We start from the raw sequence: 23,663 nt of genomic DNA, 5'->3' as shown, positions 1-23,663 counted from the left end.
TCACATTAACATAGTAAGCACTTGTACCCCAAAAGTGAAATTAAAGAAACAAATTTATTCCCTAGTATCTTCCTGATTCTCACTGATATTTATTGAGTTCTGAAAAAAAGAAAGCAACATATATAGAAGCCTTAACTAAAAATACTATGGATATTCCTCATGGATTTTTTTCCTTCACATTCCTGTTTAACTCATATAATACAATCTAACTCTAAAATCAAAATGAGCAGCTTCTAATCACACATTCATATGTGTACTTAGTATTAAATCTCCTTCTCTTATCAGGTCTTTCTTTGAAATTTTGGTTCTTCTGTTAACTATAAGTACACGATAGAGGATGGAAGAAAGTAATACTTGATGATCTGAACAAAGCGGGGGTGGGTGGAGAACTGGCTGCAGTTTGTAAGAACTGACAGTGTTTTCAATGATATTTTCCTTTTCGTGAAAAAAGCAGCAAATATATTTTGATGCCCACACTCTCCACTGGCAAGGAAATCCATGACCGAGTAACGCACGCGCGCCACGACAACACACCCATTTATGACCAGTGACAACCAAAACCTAGGAAGTTTTTAAAGAATGTGATTGTTGTCAGAAGGCATCGGTCTGCGCCGCGCCCGGGCGGCGCTGGGAGCGGTGGCCGAGGGGCGCGGGCCGCGCGCCTCAGAGCCTGGTGGGCACAGACCAGCCAGGGAGAGGATTCTGCATACTGCACACATCATCGCTCAGTTCAGGCCAGTCACATTGCATCTGGGATCACCCGACTGTGCTCCATGAAACCGTCAGCCCGCATTTGTGTCTGGCTGTTTTCTCCTGTCCGGCTGTAAACAAGGCCAGCTCGGGGTCGCCGCCCTCCCGCCTGCGTGCCCAGGACCCCGCAGTCAGACCCGGCCAGCAGCCCCCAGAGCCGAGTTGACGTTCCTTCTCCCAGACCGAGGTTCCAGGGCGCACGGGGAAGTCACAGGGAGAAGCAGCTTTGGAGTGACAGCCTCAGGGTCCCTTTTCAGAGACGCTCTCAGATTCCTAAGCAACCTGGCCTGGCGGGTCTGTTCCATGAAATTACCGGAGGTGTTCCTAAGGTGAACCATTGTTGTTCAGCAGACTAACTCCGCACAGTCATCTCGTTGCGGAGAAGCGGGTGGTGCTGATTGTTTTTGTTGCTTCAGCGCTCTGAAGCTTTGCTTGGATCAGCCCCCTCCCCACCCCCACCCCCCAAAAAGACACGGGTAGAAATTCTGTCTGGCCCACCTTATAGGAGCCCACTCATGCCTGGATTGCTGGGTGGAGTGCAGTGATGGTAAACAGGAGCCGGTCTGTTGGCTTCTGTTTGCATCCACTTGGCCACCCTGTTGCCTTTACACTAAAGCGAAGTTCGGTTTGGAAGCCACTTCCTCTCAATAATAAAAGGCAGGGGTGTGATTGGAGCCCTATTCCTTGGCAAGTGGCATAAAGCTGATATTTAGTATTCACGACATTGAATTCTCCTGGACAGCTGGTGTGTCCCTGTTAAGGCTTTCATTTATTCAGCTTGAGCAGGAACTCTTTTCGTTCTCCCAGTCTATTACTTTGTCTATTTAAGGGATAACAGCCAAAGTGAAACAGCTTGCAATTTGCACCTGGCTGCTCTAAGCACTCCATGTTAGATAGCGTGGTGAGCACACCCTTCACTGCTAATGAGAGCAAGACTGTGTAGGGCTGAGTGCAATTTTGTTGGGGCTTTATAGAATATGATAGTGTTTTTTTTTTCTTCTGTATGTGATCTGATAATGACTTCCCTATTCTGATCTTTTAGGGTTCCCAGAGTAGATGAATAACATTCCAAAAATGTAAAGTTGCATATTTTTTTTTTAATTTAAATGTCAGGTAACTAAGAATTGAATTAATATTCGGCCTGAGTTGCCTCTGATAAGAAAGAAAAAATTTAAATGCTAAATGATTTCTAAGTTGTTGCAAGCACAAAACATCTACAAAAAGTGAAAATGTTAGTTGCTCAGTCCTGTCCAACTCTATGCAACCCCACAGACTATAGCCCACCAGGCTCCTCTGTCTATAGGATTTTCCAGGCAAGAATACAAGAGTGGGAGCCATTCCCTTCTCCAGAGGATCTTCCCAACTCAGGGATTGAACCTGAGTCTCCTGCATTGTAGGCATATTCTTTACCATTTGAACCACTAGGGAAGCCCCAAAACACCTACAGAGACCTTTACTTTGTAAAACTGGCCATGAAAAAAAAAAGTAGATAAAAGCATTTTAGACAAATTTCAGAAATGGGACTAGTTTTGGAAAAACTGTCAAGTGCTTGAAAGTAAACCAAAGTTCTCTACTTCTATTACCTTTGAAAACTTAAGAACTGAATCAAAAATAAAACCTTGAGTGACTGACTTCCAAATCTTACGTAGAATCTTACGTAGAATCTTACGTTGATCTGACTCATTATCATGTGAATCACAGACTCAGTTTTCAGCAAATGCAAAAATATCAGCACATATGATTCTTTCCAGCTTTTTCCAGAAGTTCCCTGAATCCCGCTTAGCTCTGATTCCTTTGAGGAATTATATCAGGGGACTGGCATCTATTTTTTGAAGAATTTAAATTAAACTCATTGCAATGAAAGAACTTTTTATTATGGCTTATAGCACTTTCCCAAACCTTATGTATTTTTTTTACATCATTATAATGATTTTTGAATAATTTGGAAAAATCTCCTTGAAGATGATCCAAACTTTAGTAAATTACATTTATATATTTATGCGTCTTCTGTTAATCAAAGGGCCCATGCTTCATTTGGATTCCACAAATTTCTTGCATTGGCAGTTCTGTTGAAATAATCGTGGTGGGTTCAGTGAAGTTGAGGTGGTCACAAATGTGGTCTCGCTGGTAATTACTCTAGTTTAACACGATCGTTGGCCTGCATCTCCCTGACAGAGAACCTTCCAGCTTGTCAGTGATGGGCCCTTTCCACACAGCTTCAGGAGCCCCGCCAGCCACTGCCGAGTCTGGTTAGGTCAAAGGGTTGAGCCATGTGTAATTCAGAACAGAGGGGGTCCCACGGTCACTCCACAAAAACAATTACACTACTTATTTCACTCCAGCCCTTGCCCAAAACTCACAAGCCTCATAGCTTCAGTGCAGTCAATCTAATTCTGCCCCTGGGCGATAAGCCACATGAAAATATGTGATGCTGTGTTTATAAATCTCGTCAAAAATAGAAACAGTGGACAGGCACAGTGAAGCCCTACTAAGGATGGTGGGAAGCCCTGGAAATTCTGAAGGCACTTTTGTTTCTGTTCTAGAGACTCTCTTTTGCGGTTACGTTGCCTGCTCCACTCGTGAATCATCCTGTTTACTCGTGAGTGCTGCAATGGAGACCGCATTCCCATTCACTTCTATACTTTCTCTCCACGGATAATATTATGAAAAATAAAGCTTAAAAGGCTGCTTTTAAACAAAAAATAAAAATCAAAAAGGGGCTCCTGTTACATCAATCTTACCTCTCGATCCATGTTCTCTGCTCCTTGCCCTTGGCAATGCACAGATTTAAATCAAGTTCCTCTGAAAAAGAAAAGTAGTATTTGAAAACTAGAATAGATTGGCCCCATCTTAAGACATATTAAGCAATTTGGGCTTGGAGAGAGAGAGCTACGATGCTTCTTAATGGTCCCCGCAAATCTCTGTTTATAGTTAATGCGTTTGATTTGGTGTTTTGGTTTTTTCAATTTTTTATTTTATTGAAGTATATTTGATGGACTAAAGAGCCTAGTGGGCTACAGTCCATGGGGTCGCAAAGAGACCCGATTGCGCATCTAAGACACACACACACGCTTGATTTACTGAGTCATGGTAGTTTCCAGTGTCAGTACAGTGACTCAGTTACACATACACATATTCTTTTCCCACCTAGGTTATTACAAAAGACTAGTATCATCCCCTGTGCTCTTCAGATGGCAACTTGTTTTTATTGTTGTTCTTGTTTGTTTAGCTAGACTTCTAACAAACTGAGAGCTGGCAAATATTCACAAGATGTTTTACACAAGTAATCTCTAGGAAAAAATCAGGCTTCAAGTAGACAGCCTAAACTTCCTTCTTTTATGCCTAAAAAAAAAACCAAAAACAACAACTTCAGATTGCACTGAAGTTTATGATGAAAACTTGTTTTCACATGCTTTCAGTAGATTTTATTTTTATCTTTTTTTAAAATATTAAGATCTAGCTATGCAACTGTCAAAAGTAGATAATATCTGAGAATGTTGTTTAGTCACGAAGTCATGTCCAACACTTTTGTGACCCCATGGACTGTACCTGACCAGGCTCCCCTGTCCTTGGGATTCTCCAGGCAAGAATACTGGAGTGGGTTGCCATTTCCTGCTCCAGGGGATCTTCTTCACCCAGGGGTCAAACCCAAGTCTCCTGCATTGCCAGGCAGGTTCTTTACCACTGAGCCTCCTGGGAACCCCCGTAGCTGATAAAGTTAATGATAAATACATATACTTAGGTAGCAAGCAGATTAAATTCTGAGCACATCATCCAACAACGATATGGATACGCACACTTCGTGAAAGGATATGTGTTTGTAGCACGCATAAAGAATCCTTAGAGTCATGCAGTTAATTATCCAGTTCAACCTATAAGCTATTCCATGTGATATTATTTCAATTGATAAAAATACTGCACGGGAATAATCTGCGGCCAGATGATTATAATAAGTGGGAAATTTCAAAAATGAGGGATTGTCCTAGCATTTATTAGGTTACTATAAATAGTTACCAAAGGAGCTTTTTAAACTTGGAATTTGCCCTCTTGAAATGGTTATCAGTATTTGGCAGTAAAACAAAGTATATCATGTATGAATGATACATGTGACTTTTTTTTTTTTATTCAGAGCTCTCAATCGTAGTTTCAGAAAGTCAGTTCACAAAAGGCAAGCGAGCTCTTTCATGGCAATCAACGTGGCAAAAGGAAAGATTTTAGTCCTTTTAGTGGTAATTTTAAAGCTCTTTTATGTAAGTGAAACATGAAAGATTCAAGTTGATTACCTCTAAAATAGGGGGAAAAAATGTAAAATCATCTAAAAGAAAAAAACTGACATTAAAATGAGGAAATTTTAGCCAAGTAACAGAAATCAAAGTTCAATTTGCTTGTTTTATTCCACGTCACAGTGACTGAAGAGGAATTCAAAAGCATCTACTTCTGAGAACAAACGTGGAGTGGAAATCTGTTTTCTTTTGTTTCCTTGAACTTGGTATCAACCTAATACATAGCTCACCTTCCTTGGTGAAGAAACTGCCTGTAATGTGGGAGAGTCAAGTTCAATCCCTGGGTCAGGAAAATTCCCCTGGAGAAGGGCATGGGACCCTTCTCTAGTATTCTTGCCTGGAGAATCCCAAGGACAGAGCCTGGTGGGCTACAGTCCACGGGGTCACAAGAGTCAGACATGACTGAGTGACTAACACAATACGTAGTTAATATTTGTCTTTAAAATGTTTGTAATTTGCAAAGTTGCTCACTTTATGCTCATCATACATTTATGTGGAGACATAGAATCTAAAATATGGAAGCCGAAAAGCACAAGTTGTCTCTCTTCACATCATTCTAGTGCTCAGGAGACTTGCAGATAAGGTAGACCACTTCTTTCTCTTCGTAGAAGGCTGCGTTTTAAATATCTTCCTGAACCATATTCAGAATGCAATATACATGCAGTAAGACTGAGCACAGTTATGAAATAAGACCAGAATTCCTTCATTCTCTCATATAAAGCAAGTCCTTGAATCTAGAGAGCAGTTTGATAGAACGAAGTGGTGTATCATTTTAAAGCAGGTACCACTAAAGGAAAAGTAGAACCCAGTATTCCTGGGTCTCATGACTAAAGGGTATGGCAGAAGGTCCCTCTGGCCTTGGTATCTCTAGGAGCTTAGATCAAGCATGATTTGCAATAAGGAATGTCAGTCTCCAGGTTTTGATGAGCTGGGATTTGGGGTTTGTAGTCAGGTTCCTTATGATTGAGATACAGCTCGCTGAACAGAGTTGGTAAAGAACAATAGAGCCACCTTGAACCAGAGAAAATCAGAGAGCATGTTCCCTGGCTGTCAGGCATAAAAAGACATGAGCAACATATTGGTTCTGGCCTAAACATTGATACCTCAATGTGTGTTCCCAGTTGCGATTCCTGGGAATTTAATTTGAAGACTTCCAAAGTGGGAAAGCAGTGTTTAAAAGCTTTAAAAATGACCCAATTGCTAAAAGCTGTGACAAATAGATAAAAAAAAATAGGGCTGAGACCAGTTTCAGAGGCCAAATCGGTGAGCTGGAGGCAGCAGAGTGGATTCTGAGGAGTGGGCAGAATTCAGAAACAAGCCGGCAAAGGTGAATGGAGAAGAGCTATGAGCACAGAGGGCTGATGAAAATGAGACTGAGACGTTCACAGAACAGTGAGCAGAGTCCATCAGCAAACAGTACTTTTAGTAAGTTACTGATTGACGAACAGTCCCCACAGCCCCATAAAAACCTATCACTTTTGTGACTCACCAAAGATGAAGCCAATCCGAGAACCGATATTTTTGCCAAACTACCTCTATGACCTATATTGTCAAGAAAGTCCAAAGTGGCTTTCCTTTCATTAAAAAACAAAAGGGAAAATAACAGTTATAAACACTATCAATTTACCCCAAAGCTTGTGTTTGGCCTTTCAGGAACACCTGACTTAATGAACTAATGAGCAAAGTTTTCACTAAGTCTACAAATCTGGACCACAGTGTGGCATGTTTGCTGAAATTCAAGCAGCCTGCACTAGGGCTTGCCGGGTGCCACAGTGGTAAAGAATCTGCCTGCCAATTCAGGAGATGCAGGTTCGATCCCTGGGTCAGGATGATTCTCTGGAGGAAATAGCAACCTGTTTCAGTATTCTTGCCTGGGAAATCCCATGGACAGAGGAGCCTACAGTCCACGGAGTCACAAAGAGTCGGACTGAGAGGCTGAGCATGCACAACAGGAATCACATTTTAAAAGCCGGTCTCAAACTTGCAAGCAGGTTGGTAATTGCAGTATAACCTGCTTGCAAGTATCCCGTTGACCATATCCTGTGGAGCCCAGGTTAATAATCACTAAAAAGCTAATTTGTACAGTCACTTTTTTTTTTTTTTTTTTTGGATTGCTTTAAGACTGATCTTAAAATGGCTTTCACTGAAATTGTTGACCTTGTATTTATTGCAAATTAAATCCTGGCATTGCCAAATCTCTGAGTATGGGTTCATTGCTTCCAGAGAAGGGAATTAGCGTGGCTACAGCTGTCATTCCATTGCATTTTTCTTCTCAAGCAGACCAGCAAGGGCAAAGATGGTGTTAGACAGAGGTCGCAAGCCAGATTCTGTCTGCAAACATGCTTTGTTTGACCTCCACAGTGATTTTAAACAGATTGAGCCAACATTGAAACATAAAAAAAAAATTGCCGTCAAAAATCCGACTTCTGGCTTCTCTTGGAAAATTTTACACTTGGCCACATCGGCGGGCGTGGTGGCAGCATGTTCTTTAGGCAGTGTCGTTAGTGTCCGGGGTCCCTCTCTCCCCGTTGCAGACCACAAACCAAAATGTAGCTCCATAAAGGCAAGGCGCCGACTTCATTGCTGCATATTTAGAGCCCAGAACAGAGACTGGAAGGAGTGGGTGCTTGGCAGACCTTTAACGCTGAATGATCTCAGGACTTCCCAGGCGGCACAGTGGTAAAGAATCCGCCTGCCAATGCAGGAGACCCAGGAGACAGGGGTTTGATCTCTGGGTCAGGAAGACCCCCTGAAGAAGGAAATAGCAATCCACTCCGACATCCTTGACTGGAAAATTCCATGCACAGAAGAGCCAGGCCGGCTACAGCCCATGGGGTTGCAAAGAGTCTGGTGCATCTGAGCAACTGAGCGCACACGAACACACGAAATGATCTCAAGAGCAAACAGATACTTTAATGGATGACTTTAAAACAACAGGCAGTGCTCGGGAACTGCCGCAACATGCAAATTTAAAAAAATTAAATAAATGTGCAGGTCAAATAAATTCTGCCAGTCCTCAGGCAGAGAGAGAGACAGAGTACCCACATATCATTCTGCTATAGCTGCTGTTTTTCTTATAAAGAAACATTTCTCTGTATCCCTGCCACTTTCAAAAATAGAGCCACAAGTGTCAAGGAAAATGACGGTGATCACAGACCCAGAATTCTTCACTCAGTTCTATTTCTGGTCTGGCCTCTATAGGGATCGGAATCTGACATTGCTGTGAGACACATGCAAGTAGGAAGATACTTCTAATAACAACCTGGCCTACCAAGTCTCCTCTCTCATTCTGTGCAATCATTTTTTGTAGTGCAATCTAAATCTATATTCAGTTCAGTTCAGTTCAGTCGCTCACTCGTGTCCGACTCTTTGCGACCCCATGAATCGCAGCACGCCAGGCCTCCCTGTCCATCACCAACTCCTGGAGTTCACTCAGACTCACATCCATCGAGTCAGTGATGCCATCCAGCCATCTCATTTTCTGTTGTCCCCTTCTCCTCCTGCCCCCAATCCCTCCCAGCATCAGAGTCTTTTCCAATGAGTCAACTCTTCGCACGAGGTGGCCAAAGTATTGGAGTTTCAGCTTTAGCATCATTCCTTCCAAAGAAATCCTAGGGCTGATCTCCTTCAGAATGGACTGGTTGGATCTCCTTGCAGTCCAAGGGACTCTCAAGAGTCTTCTCCAACACCACAGTTCAAAAGCATCAATTCTTCAGCGCTCAGCTTTCTTCACAGTCCAACTCTCACATCCATACATGACCACTGGAAAAACCACAGCCTTGACTAGACAGACCTTTGTTGGCAAAGTAATGTCTCTGCTTTTCAATATGCTATCTAGGTTGGTCATAACTTTTCTTCCAAGGAGTAAGCATCTTTTAATTTCATGGCTGCAGTCACCATCTGCAGTGATTTTGGAGCCCCAAAAAATAAAGTCTGACACTGTTTCCACTGTTTCCCCATCTATGTCCCATGAAGTGATGGGACCAGATGCCATGATCTTCGTTTTCTGAATGTTGAGTTTTAAGCCAACTTTTTCACTCTCCTCTTTCACCTTCATCAAGAGGCTTTTTAGTTCATCAAGAGGCTTTTTAGGATTTTTTTTACTAAATCTCTATTAGAGAAAAATAAAAGGGGACTATAAAATTTACCTTGGAAAGTCACTACTTAAACCTAACACGTGCATGCATGCTCAGTCGCTCAGTCATCTCCGACTCTTTGCAACCCCATGGACTAGAGCCCGCCAAGTTCCTCTGTCCATGGGATTCTCCAGGAAAGAATACTGGAGTGGGTTGCCATTTCCTCCTCCAGGGGAATCTTCCCAACCCAGACATCGAACCTGGGTCTCCTGCATTGACAGGTAGATTCTTTACCACTGAGCCACCTGGGAAGCCCTAAAAACATAACACACTATCACTTAAATAAAGAGTCAGAATAACACTGTGGAATCAACTTGTGTTAACAACTAGAAAGACACTGGTCAAATATCATATATTTACGCATATATGTGGAATCTAGAAAAATGATACAGATGAACCCATTTCAGGGCAGGAATAAAGATACGGACATAGACAATGGATGCGTGTTGGGAGATGAGCTGGGAGATTGGGATTGACATATATACACTACCACGTATTAAATAGATAGATAGTGGACAGCTGTTATATGGCACAAAGAGCTCAGCTCGGTGCTCGGTGGTGACCTAGAGAGGTGGGTTGGGGCTGGGAGCGGGTGGGGGGGACGTGGAAGGGAGACCCAAAGGGAAGGGTATATACGTATACTTACGGCTGATTCATGTGTTGTTCAGCAGAAACCAACACAGCATTGTAAAGCAAGTATACCCCAGTACATTTTTTCAGTCTCTTGCACATCGGGAAATTGCTTAACCTCTAAAAGTCTCCAATTTCCCTGCATAAGAGTTGAGAAAATTTTAAAAATTATATATGTCAAATGTCCAGCTTCCACTTAGGGTATGAAAACCTGGCAGGCTGTTAGTCCCAAACATAAAGAAAAAAAAAAAGAATTATGAATGTCTGCAAATTTACAACTTTTCTGAAAGCCACCTGGCAGCTGAAGTCACAGAATAACCAACTAACCCAAAAGCTAAAGAAAGAGCAGTGGGTCCAAGGAGTAACAAGCTGCAAGCACTTGCTTGCTGGAGTCGACATGAAACCCCTTAGAAGCCAGTAGGGAGACTTCAGCTAAAAATTGTTCGTGAGTTTCTGAAGTCATTAGTCAAATTTGAAAATGACCTAGTGTGAGAATATGGAGCGTGTTGGCAGGATGCTCAGCGGGCAGTTCTGTCTGTTTCGAATCCCCAACCGAACAGCTATACAGTCCATGGAGCCCATCCTATGCCCCCAGGCAAGGGTAGAGACTTGAAGTCCCTCCCAGCTGCCCACATCACCTCCAACCCTGCCCCATCGGGGCCATGCTCCCATCAGGAAGCTTGGCCATGATGCCCAGGGGGCACGGGGCACATCCCATAGCCTGTCTTGGGTCTGGACTCAAACCAGCAGCCTTGCCCAGTTATTGAGCCTGAACGGTGACCCTGAGCAGCCTCCAGCCCAGTCTACAGTGATGCTCAGCTGCAGAGCCCAGCATACAATCCTACTCAGAAGTGGAGATCAGCAGTGGCCCTGCTTGACTGTGGGACACAGACGGGCGCTTTGCCCAGGCAGGGAGTCACAGAGCATAGTCCGCGACTCAACTTGGTTTTACAGACAGCTACCACGTGTGACTGTATAGCATGCTCTACAAGGCAGCCCAACTGTGGGCACAGCAGGAGACCCCACTGACCAGAAAACCAGATGAGCAACCACTCCTGACAGATAGCACAGCCAATGACCCACTGGCTGGCATGGAAGTCATATACCTGATACAGATTAATATCCAAATCATATAAGGAACTCATATAACTCAGCAGTGAAAAGAATCAGATCAAAATATGGGGAAAGGACCTGAATAGACCTTTTTCTAAAGAAGATGTACAAATGATCTGAAAGGGGGATCAAAATCACCAATCCTCAGGTAACTGCACGTCAAAACCACAAGGAGCTATCCCCTCACACCTGTTGGATTGGCTGTTACCAAAGAGACGAGAATAACTTGCACTGGTGAGGCCGTGGGGGAAAGGGGAAACCTTGTGCACTGTTTGTCGGAATGTAAATTGGTACAACCACTGCAAGAAACAGTGGGGAAGGGTCTCAAAAACAAAACAGAACTGCCATATGATCCAGCCATCCCCCGTCTGGGTATAATCACTTTTCTGTAACCCCACGTTTACCACAGCTTTGTTTACAGTAGCTTCCCTGGTGGCTCAGATAGTAAACAATCCGCCTGCAGTGTGAGAGACTTGGGTTCAATCCCTGGGTTGGGAAGATCCCCTGGAGGAAGGCATGCAACCCACTCCAGTATTTGTGCCTGGAGAATCCCCATGGACAGAGGAGCCTGGTGGGCTACAGTCCATGGGGTCGCAGAGAGTCAGACACAACTGAGAAACTAAGCACAGCACAAGACATATAAACAATCTAATGTTCATCAGTAGAGGGATGGATAAAGAAGATGTGGCATATATGCAATGGAATATTATTCAACTGTGAAGAAGAAGCAAATTTAGACAAATATTGTGTGATCTCACTTATATGCGGAATCTTAAAAACACACACACAGAGAGAAGCAGAAAGTAGATCTGTCATTGCCAAGGCAGAAGTAGGATGTGGGGGTAAATGAGTGAAGGTGAACTTCTAGTTCTAAAATAAATAAGTTATGGGATCTAATTTAAGCATGGTAACTGTAATTTGTAGTGCTGCTTTTTTTACTTGAAAGTTAAGTGAGTAGATCTTGAAAGTTTTCATTACAAAAAAAATAAATATACAAAGTGATAGATGCATTAACTAACCTTAGTGTCGTTATCACTTTGCAATATTTATATATCAGATCATCATGTTGTACACCTTAAACTTACATGGTGTTATATGTCAATTACAGCTCCATAAAGCTGGAAGAAACATGTAATTAATGTGTTAATAGCTCCCATATAAAGACTGGGTAACATAATGAATATATGAGGAATTTCAACAACGGGATAGAATAATAAAGAATCAGATGGAAATGCAGAAATGAACAATATGGTAAGGAAAGTGCAGAATGCCATCAACAAGCTCATTAGTAGTCTAAGTACAACTGAGAATAAAATCAGTTGAACTCAGTCCATCAGCAACAGAGATTATCCAAATAAAAACAGAAAGGTAAAAAGAGAGCAAAAAGAAAAAAAAGAGCAGAGTATCCAAGAATAATAGAAAAATTCCAAATGGACTAACATACCGGTAATTTTGAATATAGGAAAGGAAGACAGAGCACATAGACAGGAGAATGATCAAAGGAAAAATGACTAAAAATTCCCTCAGATCAATGAGACACCAAAGGAGAGGTCGAAGAAGTTCAGAAAACATCGAGTAGGATACAACATACACGTACACACATCACGTGCAAACCGCTGAAAACCACCAGCAAAAAGAAACCAGGAAGGTAACCAGAGAAAAGAGGCATATCACACAAGGAGGAACAAAGTTAAAAATTATAGCAGACTTCTCATCGAAACTCTGTAAGCCAGAAGAGCATGGGCAGACATCTTTAAAGGACAAAAAGAAAAACAACACTAAAGCTTAAAATGCTATAGCCAAGGAAAATTTCTTTTAAAAATGATGGTAGGGAATGTAGGTATGGCAGAAAGAAGAGACTGTCAAATCCTAGCCCCCAAGAAACAAGGTAAAACTGGAAGGAAGAAAAGTCCAAAACAACCAGTTCAGTCTCTGGAAAGAGTTCAGAGGCTAACAACCAGTGGAGAAATAGGCATTCATGGGAAACTGCAGAAATTAGTGTAAGTACTGTGGGTACCTCCTTGACCCAAGGCTGCTCCAATCTCTGCAGTGACCCCTAACACCAGCTGGGCCGGTGGAGTGGTACTTCCAAGGAAGCGCTGGCAATAAAAACCAGCGGTTGCACTGCTCTGGCATGGAATTTTGGAGACGAGGGCGGAAAACTCATACCCAGTTGTATTGTGAAAGTATCAAAATCCATAGAAAACAAGTGTTGACGGCCTGTGGCTCTATTACGCGGGGTTGCAGTCCCACTTGGGATACAGTAGATCACTCGACTAATCAGAAATTTGATCAGGAGGTCCTGGAAATGAGAGACCAAAGAAAGGCTATTAATAAACGGGTGCTGCATGGATCCGTGCTGATCAGGGGTCTGTGCACGTGTGCAGGGAAGACTCGAGACTATCCAAGCTGTGTGCGCATCCCCAATTGACCTGGATGCTGTGCAGATCTACAGAAAAGACCCAGGAGGACCTGGCAGAAAGTAGACCTGAATTTTAAACATGTTCCCAGCCCCACACACAGATCCATCAGCAGAGGAGGGAAATCTTACAGACGCAAAGTATCTGTGGACAATCCTTGGTTGATCACTGTGCTCTGCAGATGCAAAGGAGCCTCCATAAAATGAACCTAAAACTGTTTATTAAAGTTTGAAAAAATTCAGAGAGACAGCAGCAGGCACACATCACAGGGAAAACAGACTCGATAGCTTAAGTTCAAGCAAGTTACTAAAAACAAAACAAACGAAATATAAGCCAAATAACAAAATAAAACAGCAACAACGATGGTCCTCAAGGCAAAAGCTCAAAATCACATTTGCTACACCATATTATCGAAGATGCAGGTTTTCAACAAAAATTTATAGGACAGTGAAGAAATAGAAAAGTGTGACCTATATTCAGGAAAATAAGCTGTCAACAAAAATTAACTCTGAGTGGGTAAGGAGGTTGTATTTAGTAGACAAAGACTTCAAAGTAGGTTTTATAAAATGTTTGAAGAAGTCTAAGAAACTGTGGTTTAAAATGTAAGGAAAATATATTAATAGACTCAAATATAAGAAATCTCTAAAAAAGGAAACTATAAAAACAGTCAAATGGAAATTTCAGAATCAAAAGATATAAAGACTACAATGAAAAATTCACCAGATGGGTTCAAGAGTTCATGAAATAAGATGGTAGAGAAGGAATCAAGAATATTAAAGATAGATCAATAGAAATTATCCAGTTTGAAGAAGAGAACAGGAAAACACAGACAAAAATGAGACTCCTGGGAAGAGATGAAGAGGGAAAAAAAGGGTAGAAAAATGTCTGAGAAAATAATGGCCTGATAGCAAATAGCCTTCCCTGGTGGCTCAGATGGTAAAAAGAACTCCTGCAATGCAGGAGACACGGGTCTGATCCCTACGTTGGAAAGATCCCCTGGAGAAGGAAATGGCAATCCACTCCGGTATTCTTGCCTGGGAAATCCCATGGACAGAGGAAGCTGACGGGTACAGTCAATGGGGTCAAAAAAGAGGCGGACACGACTGAGCTACTAAACAGCAACAACAGTAAAGGGACCTTGTGTTTGCAGTTGGACTCGCTTCTCCTGGACTCCACTCTCTGGAGTTGTGCTGGGTCTCCTGGCTCCCTCTCCCGCAGTCACTTCCTCCAGGTTACAACTTTTTTAATCCTACATCATCAACCAATGCTGATTCAGCTATTTCCTCTTTAAGAAATTCGTCATCTCTTATCTGCAGATTCTTACCATCCTGCACGCTTTTACTAGTCTTTTACTGCTGCTGCTGCTAAGTTGCTTCAGTCGTGTCCGACTCTGTGCGACCCCATAGATGGCAGCCCATGAGGCTCCCCCATCCCTGGGATTCTCCAGGCAAGAACACTGGAGTGGGTTGCCATTTCCTTCTCCAATGCATGAAAGTGAAAAGTGAAAGTGAAGTCGCTCAGTCGTGTCCGACTCTTAGCGACCCCATGGACTGCAGCCTACCAGGCTCCTCCATCCATGGGATTTTTTCCAGGCAAGAGTGCTGGAGTGGGGTGCCATTGCCTTCTCCACTAGCCTTACAATAAAAATGCAAGAGGAATATAAGAATATATATATATATATATATATATATATGAGATCTCTATCTATCTATATATATTGAACAAAAGCTCATAGAAAGATCCTATTATATCCACCAGCTAATCTGAACAGAGCACTGAGAAGCTTCCCTGGCAGTCCAGAGGTTAAGACTTTGTCTTCCAATGCAGACGGTATGGGTTCGATCTCACGGTCATAAACCAAAACATAACATAGCAGCAGTGTTATAACAAATTCAAGGAAGAGTTTAAAAATGGTCCACATCAAAAAAAAAAACTTCAAAAAATAGAAAAAACATAAAGAGCATTAAAATATGTCCTACCCAGAGGAGTGAAGTTCCCTTCACTGCCTGTTCAGGGCAGCCCAGCTGTTCCTCCCACCGTTCAGCCTTGCCACTTTCGTCCTTGAAAAGAACTTTGCTAACCGAGCCCACAAAGCATGACACTAGCGACCTGGACTGTGATTAAAGTCTGGGGATCACGGAAGACAAGCCCCAGCCTGCTTTATCCTAGCAAGAATTCTGCTTTCAGTGTTCCTAGCACCGAATAGAAGAAAAATTCCAAACTGCATTTACAAGGTACTACCAATAGGGAGGAAACGATTGCCTTTAGCAAGCACAAGACTTGAGAAAACACACCTGTCCCTTTGTTATTGATAGTGATCAACTGATCCCTAGAATCTGATTGAGAACATAGGGGTATAAATCAGGCCACACGTGCAGTTCCAGAAACATCTCTGCTAGTAATTCATAGCATATTTCAACTGCCACTGGCATGCATTTCTGGATTAGTGTCACATAGGGGTTCACAAGAAAGCAACAAGGGCTATTTGTTTATACGGTCACATTTCTACCCTCATTTTTCCTCATATTCAACCTGATGCGGGCTTAATGTACCAATAAGCACATCAGTGTGGGTTTGCATTTCTTCCTCAGGTATTCAGGAACAAAATGTTGGTTGATTCACAAGTAAAAGGAAATTAGTGTCATGAAAGGATAATTTTGTTGCCTAAAGAAACAAACATTATTACTTCTTCAGGGGCCCTGCTACCTGAACTGTTCCTCTAGGCAGGAATGTTCTCCATCGGCAGGTTAATTGCTGGGATATTCTGTATTCATTTCCAAGGCCCACATTCACTTGCGTATTCTTTCAATCATTCCACACATATTTATGGGGAACCTAGTCTATGAAAGATACTGTTCCAAGTGCAGTGGGTGATGACGATTCCTGGCCCTAAGGGAACTACAGCCTGGGTAGCAACTTCAGAAGGAAAGGCACAACCAGTGAGATAAAAATGACACCACCGTTGAGAAATTGACCAAAACCTGAGAGCCCTCGAAAAATTAGACTGAAGTGGAAAAAAAAAAATTCAAACTCATCAGACATGTAAGTGTTAACAACACGGTAGTTGATCAGGGACTGAGGCTTTACACAGATGATATCACTTTGTCCTCACATAAGCCCTAACAGGGGCTACATTATCCCCACTTTCTAGATGAGGACATTGAAAATCCTGAGAGATCCGGTGACAGGCCACCTAAGAAGCTGGGATCCAGGTTTCAATGGCCAGTGTGCCTTTGCTGCACGGACCACAGCCTTAGCTGACCTCAGCTGAGTTGCTCACCTGTCACTTCGAGCCTTCAACAGACACTAAAGCCTAGAGTTGTTCCATGTGGGGTAAGTGGGAAAAGGCAAATGAAAAATGTATTATGAATGAAAAATGTGTGTTTTAACTAAGGGAGAGTGAAAACCTCTTACATTGCTTCCTAAGTGAGTTTTGACTAATATTCATGTGTCTAAGTTCCCCAGCTGAAGTTCTACATGGGCCCCAAACACTCAAATACCTAAACTAAAACTAGGGCTGAAAATTCCATGGATTGTAAAGAACTTAAGAAAATGTCTCCATCTTCCTGGGCTTTCACACAGTTTCATATTCCAGGGGCCAACTGGGAAACGGGAAAGGCAATTCATAACTTCTTGAACTCCATCTTTTTAGTTCTCAGGAAATTACAAAATATTCAATCTGACTAAACTATTTCTTTGGCTGTTACTTTGTTATTACCAATATGTTAACTATACATACACACAAATAGATTTTCCAATATATAGATTTTCACATTTATATGTGGGGTTTTTGATGGCTTACTGTTAACAAGCTGTTTAGGGGGAAATTCACTTTTCTAGCCTCTGAACGATGGCTTCCCTGGTGGCTCGGTGGTAAAAAATCTGCCTGCCAAGGCAGGAGATGCAGTTTTGACCCCTGGGTCGAGATGATCCCCTGGAGAAGGAAATGGCAACCCACTCCAGTATTCTTGCCTGGGAAATCCCATAAACAGAGGAGCCTAGCAGGCTACAGTTCATAGGGTCACAAAAAAGTCAGACACAATTTAGCAACTAAACAACAATAATCCTCTGAATACTATCTAAAGGGAGGTTATTATCTAGAATTGTGACATTTTTTGTTTTGTGCTGTATATACTTGTATCAATAAGTAAAACTAAGATCTCAGAATTGTCTATATTTTTTAAATGCTTCTGTTGGAATCTATGAAAATCACAAAAATAATTTAACCTTTTCAAATTGTGCTGAATCTTTTAGATTCACTTTTTATTATTCTTTTGTCTCCTGGGTCACAGAGATACTGCTGCTGCTACTGCTAAGTCGCTTCAGTTGTGTCTGACTCTGTGCAACCCCATAGACAGCAGCCCACCAGGCTCCCCCGTCCCTGGGATTCTCCAGGCAAGAACACTGGAGTGGGTTGCCATTTCCTTCTCCAATGCATGAAAGTGAAAAGTCAAAGTGAAGTCACTCAGTCGTGCCCAACTCTTAGCGACCCCAGGGACTGCAGCCTACCAGGCTCCTCCATCCATGGGGTTTTCCAGGCAAGAGTACTGGAGTAGGGTGCCATTGCCTTCTTCAACAGAGATACTGGTGGTTTGTAATCCAGGCCAGTGGTTCTCAAACTTTACGTGTGTGCATGCTCAGTCACTCAGTTGTATCTGATTCTTTTGTGACCCCATGGACTGTATAGCCTACCAGGTATCCTCTGTCTGTGGGATTTCCCAGGAAGAATGTTGGAGTGAGTTGCCATTTTCTTCTCCAGGGGATCTTCCCGAGCCGGGGATTGAACCTACATCTCCAGCGTCTCCTGCATTAGCAGGTAAATTCTTTACCAATGAGCCACCTGGGAAGCCCCCCTCTAACTTCAGGTGCTTTCAAATCACCCAGAGGATGCTGGGCCTACATCACTGAGTTTGCACGACTAACAATTTTGAAGGTGATGCTGATACTACTGGTTCAAAGACTAGCCTGTGGGAACCACAGCCTTAGACCAAGCTAAACGAGAAAGAGCACTAACTAGGAATCGACAGACCCAGACTCTAATCCTAGATCTGTCATGGTCTCGCTGTGTAACTTTACGGAAGTCATTTGGCATCTCAACTTCTGTTTCTCCATTAAACGACATACTTAAATAACTCATGAAAATCCACTGTCTTTCTATAATTCTGTAACTGACCCAGGCAATAGAGTCCACTCCACCATGCATAACAAACAATTTGAAAGGTCAGTTCTTAACTAAAATAGTCACTGTGTTTCAAGCAAAACATATGGTATTGCCTCATACTGTCCTGTTGACAATAATGCCATATATGAATTCCTAAATATCATCACATTATGCTAAATTGTGAAGGGAAAAAAAAAAAAACATGATTTGTCGGTAAAATAGGATTAGGGACACAACACTATAAAATGCTAACCAGCGACTCATAGGGACAAAAAAAAGAGAGAAACCAATAACAGAGGCAGGGTTTCCAACATGTTCAATGGTTAAGAAATGCACAAATACTACAATAAATACGGCACTCTACCTGGAGAAAGACTGGAAGTTTGCTGTAGATGCGGGCTGGGAAGAATTGCAGGTTGCGAATGATTTTGAAGTAGTAGAAGGAAGATGACTAGAAATTAGAGAGTTGTAGCAGCAGGTGTAGACAAACGTAACTCATTGATCTCAGCTGGGAGTTGGCATGAGCATCGCAGTTCACCGATCTTGAGCAGCCTTAAATCCTGGGGCACGTTTTCTTGTCTTGGAGATGACGGCCCTTCAAGGAATGCATTTATAGAAGATTCTTGTTCCATTGAATTTTGACAGTTGGGTCCTTCTTCAATTCACTTCTGGATCGCTGCTGGAAATACTTTGGTGACTTTCTCATCCTTGTTCACAACTTGGCCCAACAGTGCCTGAGGGCTTTCAGAATCCTAGCAACAGTTAAAGCTACTATACTGGTCACTCCTGGCGCCAAAAGGAGCTGAATTTGGCAATTTCCATTTCAGGTCGTTAAATATAGATAGAGCTTTCCTTTTGTCCATGCTTGGCTACTTGAACCTGAATGCTTAGATTCATCTCAGGTGTTGGATGAGGTGAGGTTTGTTTGGGTTTTGTTTTTTTAAATGTATAAAAAAAATCAAGAATGTGAAAACTAGGAAAAGACAACCTTCAAGGATAACGCCACCCAGAGACGCCGGAAGTGTGTCCGTGTGTGTTTTGTGTATTTCTACGTGTTTCGGTTTATGGACGGAATATGCAAAAGCAAACTCAAAATTCACTTTTTACTAAAATTATTCCCTGACTTATCATTCACACATATTTTCAAAACAAGTGTCGGCAAAATGACTATACTTTTGATAACAATTACAGCTTTGTTGTTGGAAATACTATTTGGTTAGATATAGAATATTGTGAATCTCCCATAATCCCTCTTAGGTGGAACTGAATACACTTAAGAAATGACTTCTATTATATGGCGGAACTTGGGGGTTCCTTAAAAGGAAGGTCCAGACTGAGGTCAGGTGTCCATTAAGGCTGTGCTTTGTTGCTGTTCTTGAGTCACTTTGCGACCCCATAAACTGTAGCCCACCAGGCTCCTCTGTCCATAGGATTTCCCAGGCAAGAATACTGGAGTGTGTTGCCATTTCCTCCCTCAGGGTATCTTCCCAACCGAAGGATCAAATGCCTGTGTTCTGAATTGGCAGGCAGATTCTTTACCACTGAGCCACCAGGGAAGCCCCAGGGCTGATGCTACCCCAGATCATTTCTGATGATGCTCAGTGATACCAAGCTGTTTCCATGAAAACTGAAGTTTCCAACAAAATCAGCCCCTTTTCTTCTCTTCAGTCACCTGTCAGAGAGCATGGTGCTCACCTCTCTCCAACTTCTCATAAATTGAAACCAGTTTCCTCTTGATTACCCTTGTGTAACATCTTTATGGGAATTGTTTTCCCATACTTATTACGAACATTTTAATAGAATGTTAAAAAAAATAATAGAAGAATTTCAGAAAACAGCCATAGGAAGTATGGAAGGTGTGGAAACGTTTTTCACAAGCATAAGAAGAATCTACTGGGGTAATACAGGCTTGCAGAAGAGCCAAAGGAACAGTTTAATAACCCTAAGTTTTCTTGATTTCTCTCTTGCACTTATACCTCACATTCTGTCCACCAGGAAATCCTGTTGTCTCATGTATTCGAAATACATCTACGATCCTATAACCTCTCACTACCTCTACTGTTAATCCTCTGGTCCAGTTCACTTCCATCTTCCCCCCAAAACTATAAACCATCTGGTCTCCCTGCTTCCTTCTCCACCTCTCCCCTAGCTATTCTCAGACCAGCAGCCGGTCATCCTTGCAAGCTGGGCAATGTTTCCATGTCTCCCTCAGAGTGAAAGACCACTCATCTCCTCTCTCTCCCTCTCTCCTACCACGCTGGCTTTGTTACTCCGGGAGCATAACCACGCACGTCCCTTCTCAGCCTCAGGGCTTTGCTTACACATCACTGCCCCCAGTGTGATTCACCCTGACTGTTTAAAAATTGCCAGTGACTCTCCAACACTCCCCCACACACACCCACACTTGCACAAGTAATTCCCCTTATACTGCTCCTTTTCGTCCCCCGTGACATGTGTTCCCTTCCACCACGCCAGGTCATTTACTTTCACCCATGATTACTCCCTATCGTCTCTCTTCCCCTGACCAAGTTTGTAGCGCTGGAGGACCACGAAGGCAAAGACCTTTGTTGTCTCACTGACGCATTGATCAGCAACAGTTCCTGGCATATAACAGGTGCTCAATAAATACCCAATGAATGAACCATTTTCAAATTAATGGAAACTAATATGAGGAAGAAATTAGCTGACCTTCAAGAGAGAGAAAACAAGAAATAAAGAGAAGTGTATAAAAAGAAAATAACAAGAGAAGCTTTCCTCCAAATTACTAAAATAAATGACCAAGAGGAAGTTTCTTTTGATTGACCTGGTGATTTTTAAGAGATAATATGGCTTCACTGGTTAGAAATCAGTAAGAAAAAAGAAAATGGAAATATGGGGTAAAAAAATCCCAATTTGTATCCCCAGTGAGAATTAGTCATTGGGTATGTATTTCCACAGAGAGATCTCTGTTGTTCCTCTCCTTTGCTAAAGAACGTCACTGGCTCAATGGACTGTAACTTTACAACTTAAGGCTTTCCATCGTTTCTGCCAGGGTGATGCTTGCTGCTGCTGCTGCTGCTGCTGCTAAGTTACTTCAGTCATGTCCGACTCTGTGTGACCCCATAGACAGCAGCCCACCAGGCTCCCCGGTCCCTGGGATTCTCCAGGCAAGAACACTGGAGTGGGTTGACATTTCCTTCTCCAATGAATGAAAGTGAAAAGTGAGAGGGAAGTCGCTCAGTTGTGTCCGACTCTTAGCGACCCCATGGACTACAGCCTACCAGGCTCCTCCATCCATGGGATTTTCCAGGCAAGAGTACTGGAGTGGGGTGCCATTGCCTTCTCCCAGGGTGATGCTTAACTGTAATGTAATGTATATAACATTACATTTTAAGCTATAAATACTTAAAAATACCCTGTCCCAATAAGCTCAATGGAAAGTTCAAATGCACTGATCATTTACCCATTTTAGGGTGAGGGGGGATCACATCTCTTATTGAACAGAAATAAAATAAACCCCCAAAATCCTCAATTTTAATATACTTAGAAAGTTCCCTAATTAAGGTTTCAGAGATACATGCCAATATCCTATATGCAAATATTCTAACTATTCACAAAGAACAAAAATACAAACAAAAGTAATTTGCCTTTAGGAGCCATTTTGTAGATTTAAAAGGGCAAATTCTATATTAAACTCTTATCAGTCTGGTGATGAATAGGCTTCATATGACAGAAAGATAAATTAATGCCATCAATTATCATCTAAATTGCCATTTTACACTTAAGCATTATAAGTAACCAAGTGAAAATTTAAGAAAAACAAAATGAATTTTCAAAATTACATATGACTTTTTTTCAAGTGAGATTAATGTAGAAATTCAGACATAGGAAAGTAAATAAGCATAAATAGGCAATCTGAATAATTCTACCAAGCTAACATTTACCTTATAATAAAAGAACTGTTTAATCAGTAATGTGTAGCCTATTCCTTTAGATTTCCATAATCTTGGTCAGTATAAAAGCAATCCTAAGTCTCTTTTCCTTTATCCAATCACAGTTTCTGGAATCTAATGATTCATGAACAGATTTCTTAAATTAGCACCTATTTTCCTCTTCCAACATTGTTGGCTATTTCTGAATTTCTTTCCACAATGCTTCCCAGTGAATATTACAGAACCATGACTCAGGAACACTCAGAATCCCTTTTGCCTTACTTGCTTAATCTAAGATTAGGATATCTGATTCAAAAACTTTCGTAAACGTATGACTATTTGTTTAACTCATCATTTGCTTTTCCAAGTATGCCACCCGTCTGATTAAGAGCTATCTTTCTAGTTGCAGGGGTGGAGTTAGAATCAGGTCTTTTTTCTTTCTCTAAGTAAGTTGGTCTTCAGGTAGACTAGTAACCCATGGAAAGAACACTATCTTTTTTTCCCTAATTATTTTTAATTGGAGGATAATTGCTTTACAATGTTGTGTTTGTTTCTGCCATACATCAACATGAATCAGCCATAGGCATACATATGACCCCTCCCTCTTGAACCTCCCTCTCACCTCCCACCCCATCCCACCCCTCTAGACTGTCACAGAGCACCAGGTTGAGCTCCCTGCATCATACGACAAATTCCCACCAGCTATCTATTTTATATACGGTAATGTATGTACTTCAATGCGACTCTCTCTATTCATCCCATCCTCTCCTCCTCCTACTGTGTCCACAAGTCGAGAACAAGTGTATCTTAAGGTCCCCGCCTGGCCTGGCCACATGGTGCCTGTAGGCTCCCAGTGAAATACCTGGAACAGCCAGAAGAGGCATTGCTGTGTCTCAACAAGCAGAAGGTGGGAGTTCGAGCCTCTCTGAGACAGCGAAGTGTTGTCCTAATCTACACAGAGGGTGAGCATACTTTCAGGACGAGACACACACACACACACACACACACACACAAATCTAAGTAAAAAGCTAAGAGCCAATCCCATTCCTTCATTTGAAACATAGCATCATGTAAACTCAAAATGCTCTGCTAAATCATGTTGCATCAACCAGCTTCGTAGCTAAGACCTGCAGGCTTTAATTACTTTCAGGGGAAAGTCTGGTGTCCAAAGAAACTCTCATTATGAACTGGCATTTGCTCCAGGGTGGAAGGAGGCCCAGAAATGAGGCTGTCTTGGGGTTCCTTCACCAAATCAAATA

General features: G+C 42.2%; 1 protein-coding gene across 1 annotated transcript in view; it reads right to left on the bottom strand.

Moving 5' to 3' along the window:
* LOC109576755 (uncharacterized) overlaps positions 1-23,663 on the bottom strand; it is a 366,105-nt gene that overhangs the window by 234,787 nt on the left and 107,655 nt on the right. The window contains exon 5 of the mRNA XM_070778427.1: positions 3,492-3,552. Coding sequence (XP_070634528.1) covers positions 3,492-3,503 — 12 coding nt within the window. The 5' untranslated portion in view covers positions 3,504-3,552. The remainder of the gene's footprint in view (positions 1-3,491; positions 3,553-23,663) is intronic.

Source organism: Bos indicus, chromosome 23, assembly GCF_029378745.1.
Source record: "Bos indicus isolate NIAB-ARS_2022 breed Sahiwal x Tharparkar chromosome 23, NIAB-ARS_B.indTharparkar_mat_pri_1.0, whole genome shotgun sequence".
NCBI lineage: Eukaryota > Metazoa > Chordata > Mammalia > Artiodactyla > Bovidae > Bos > Bos indicus.
This window is presented reverse-complemented; position numbering and strand designations above follow the sequence as displayed.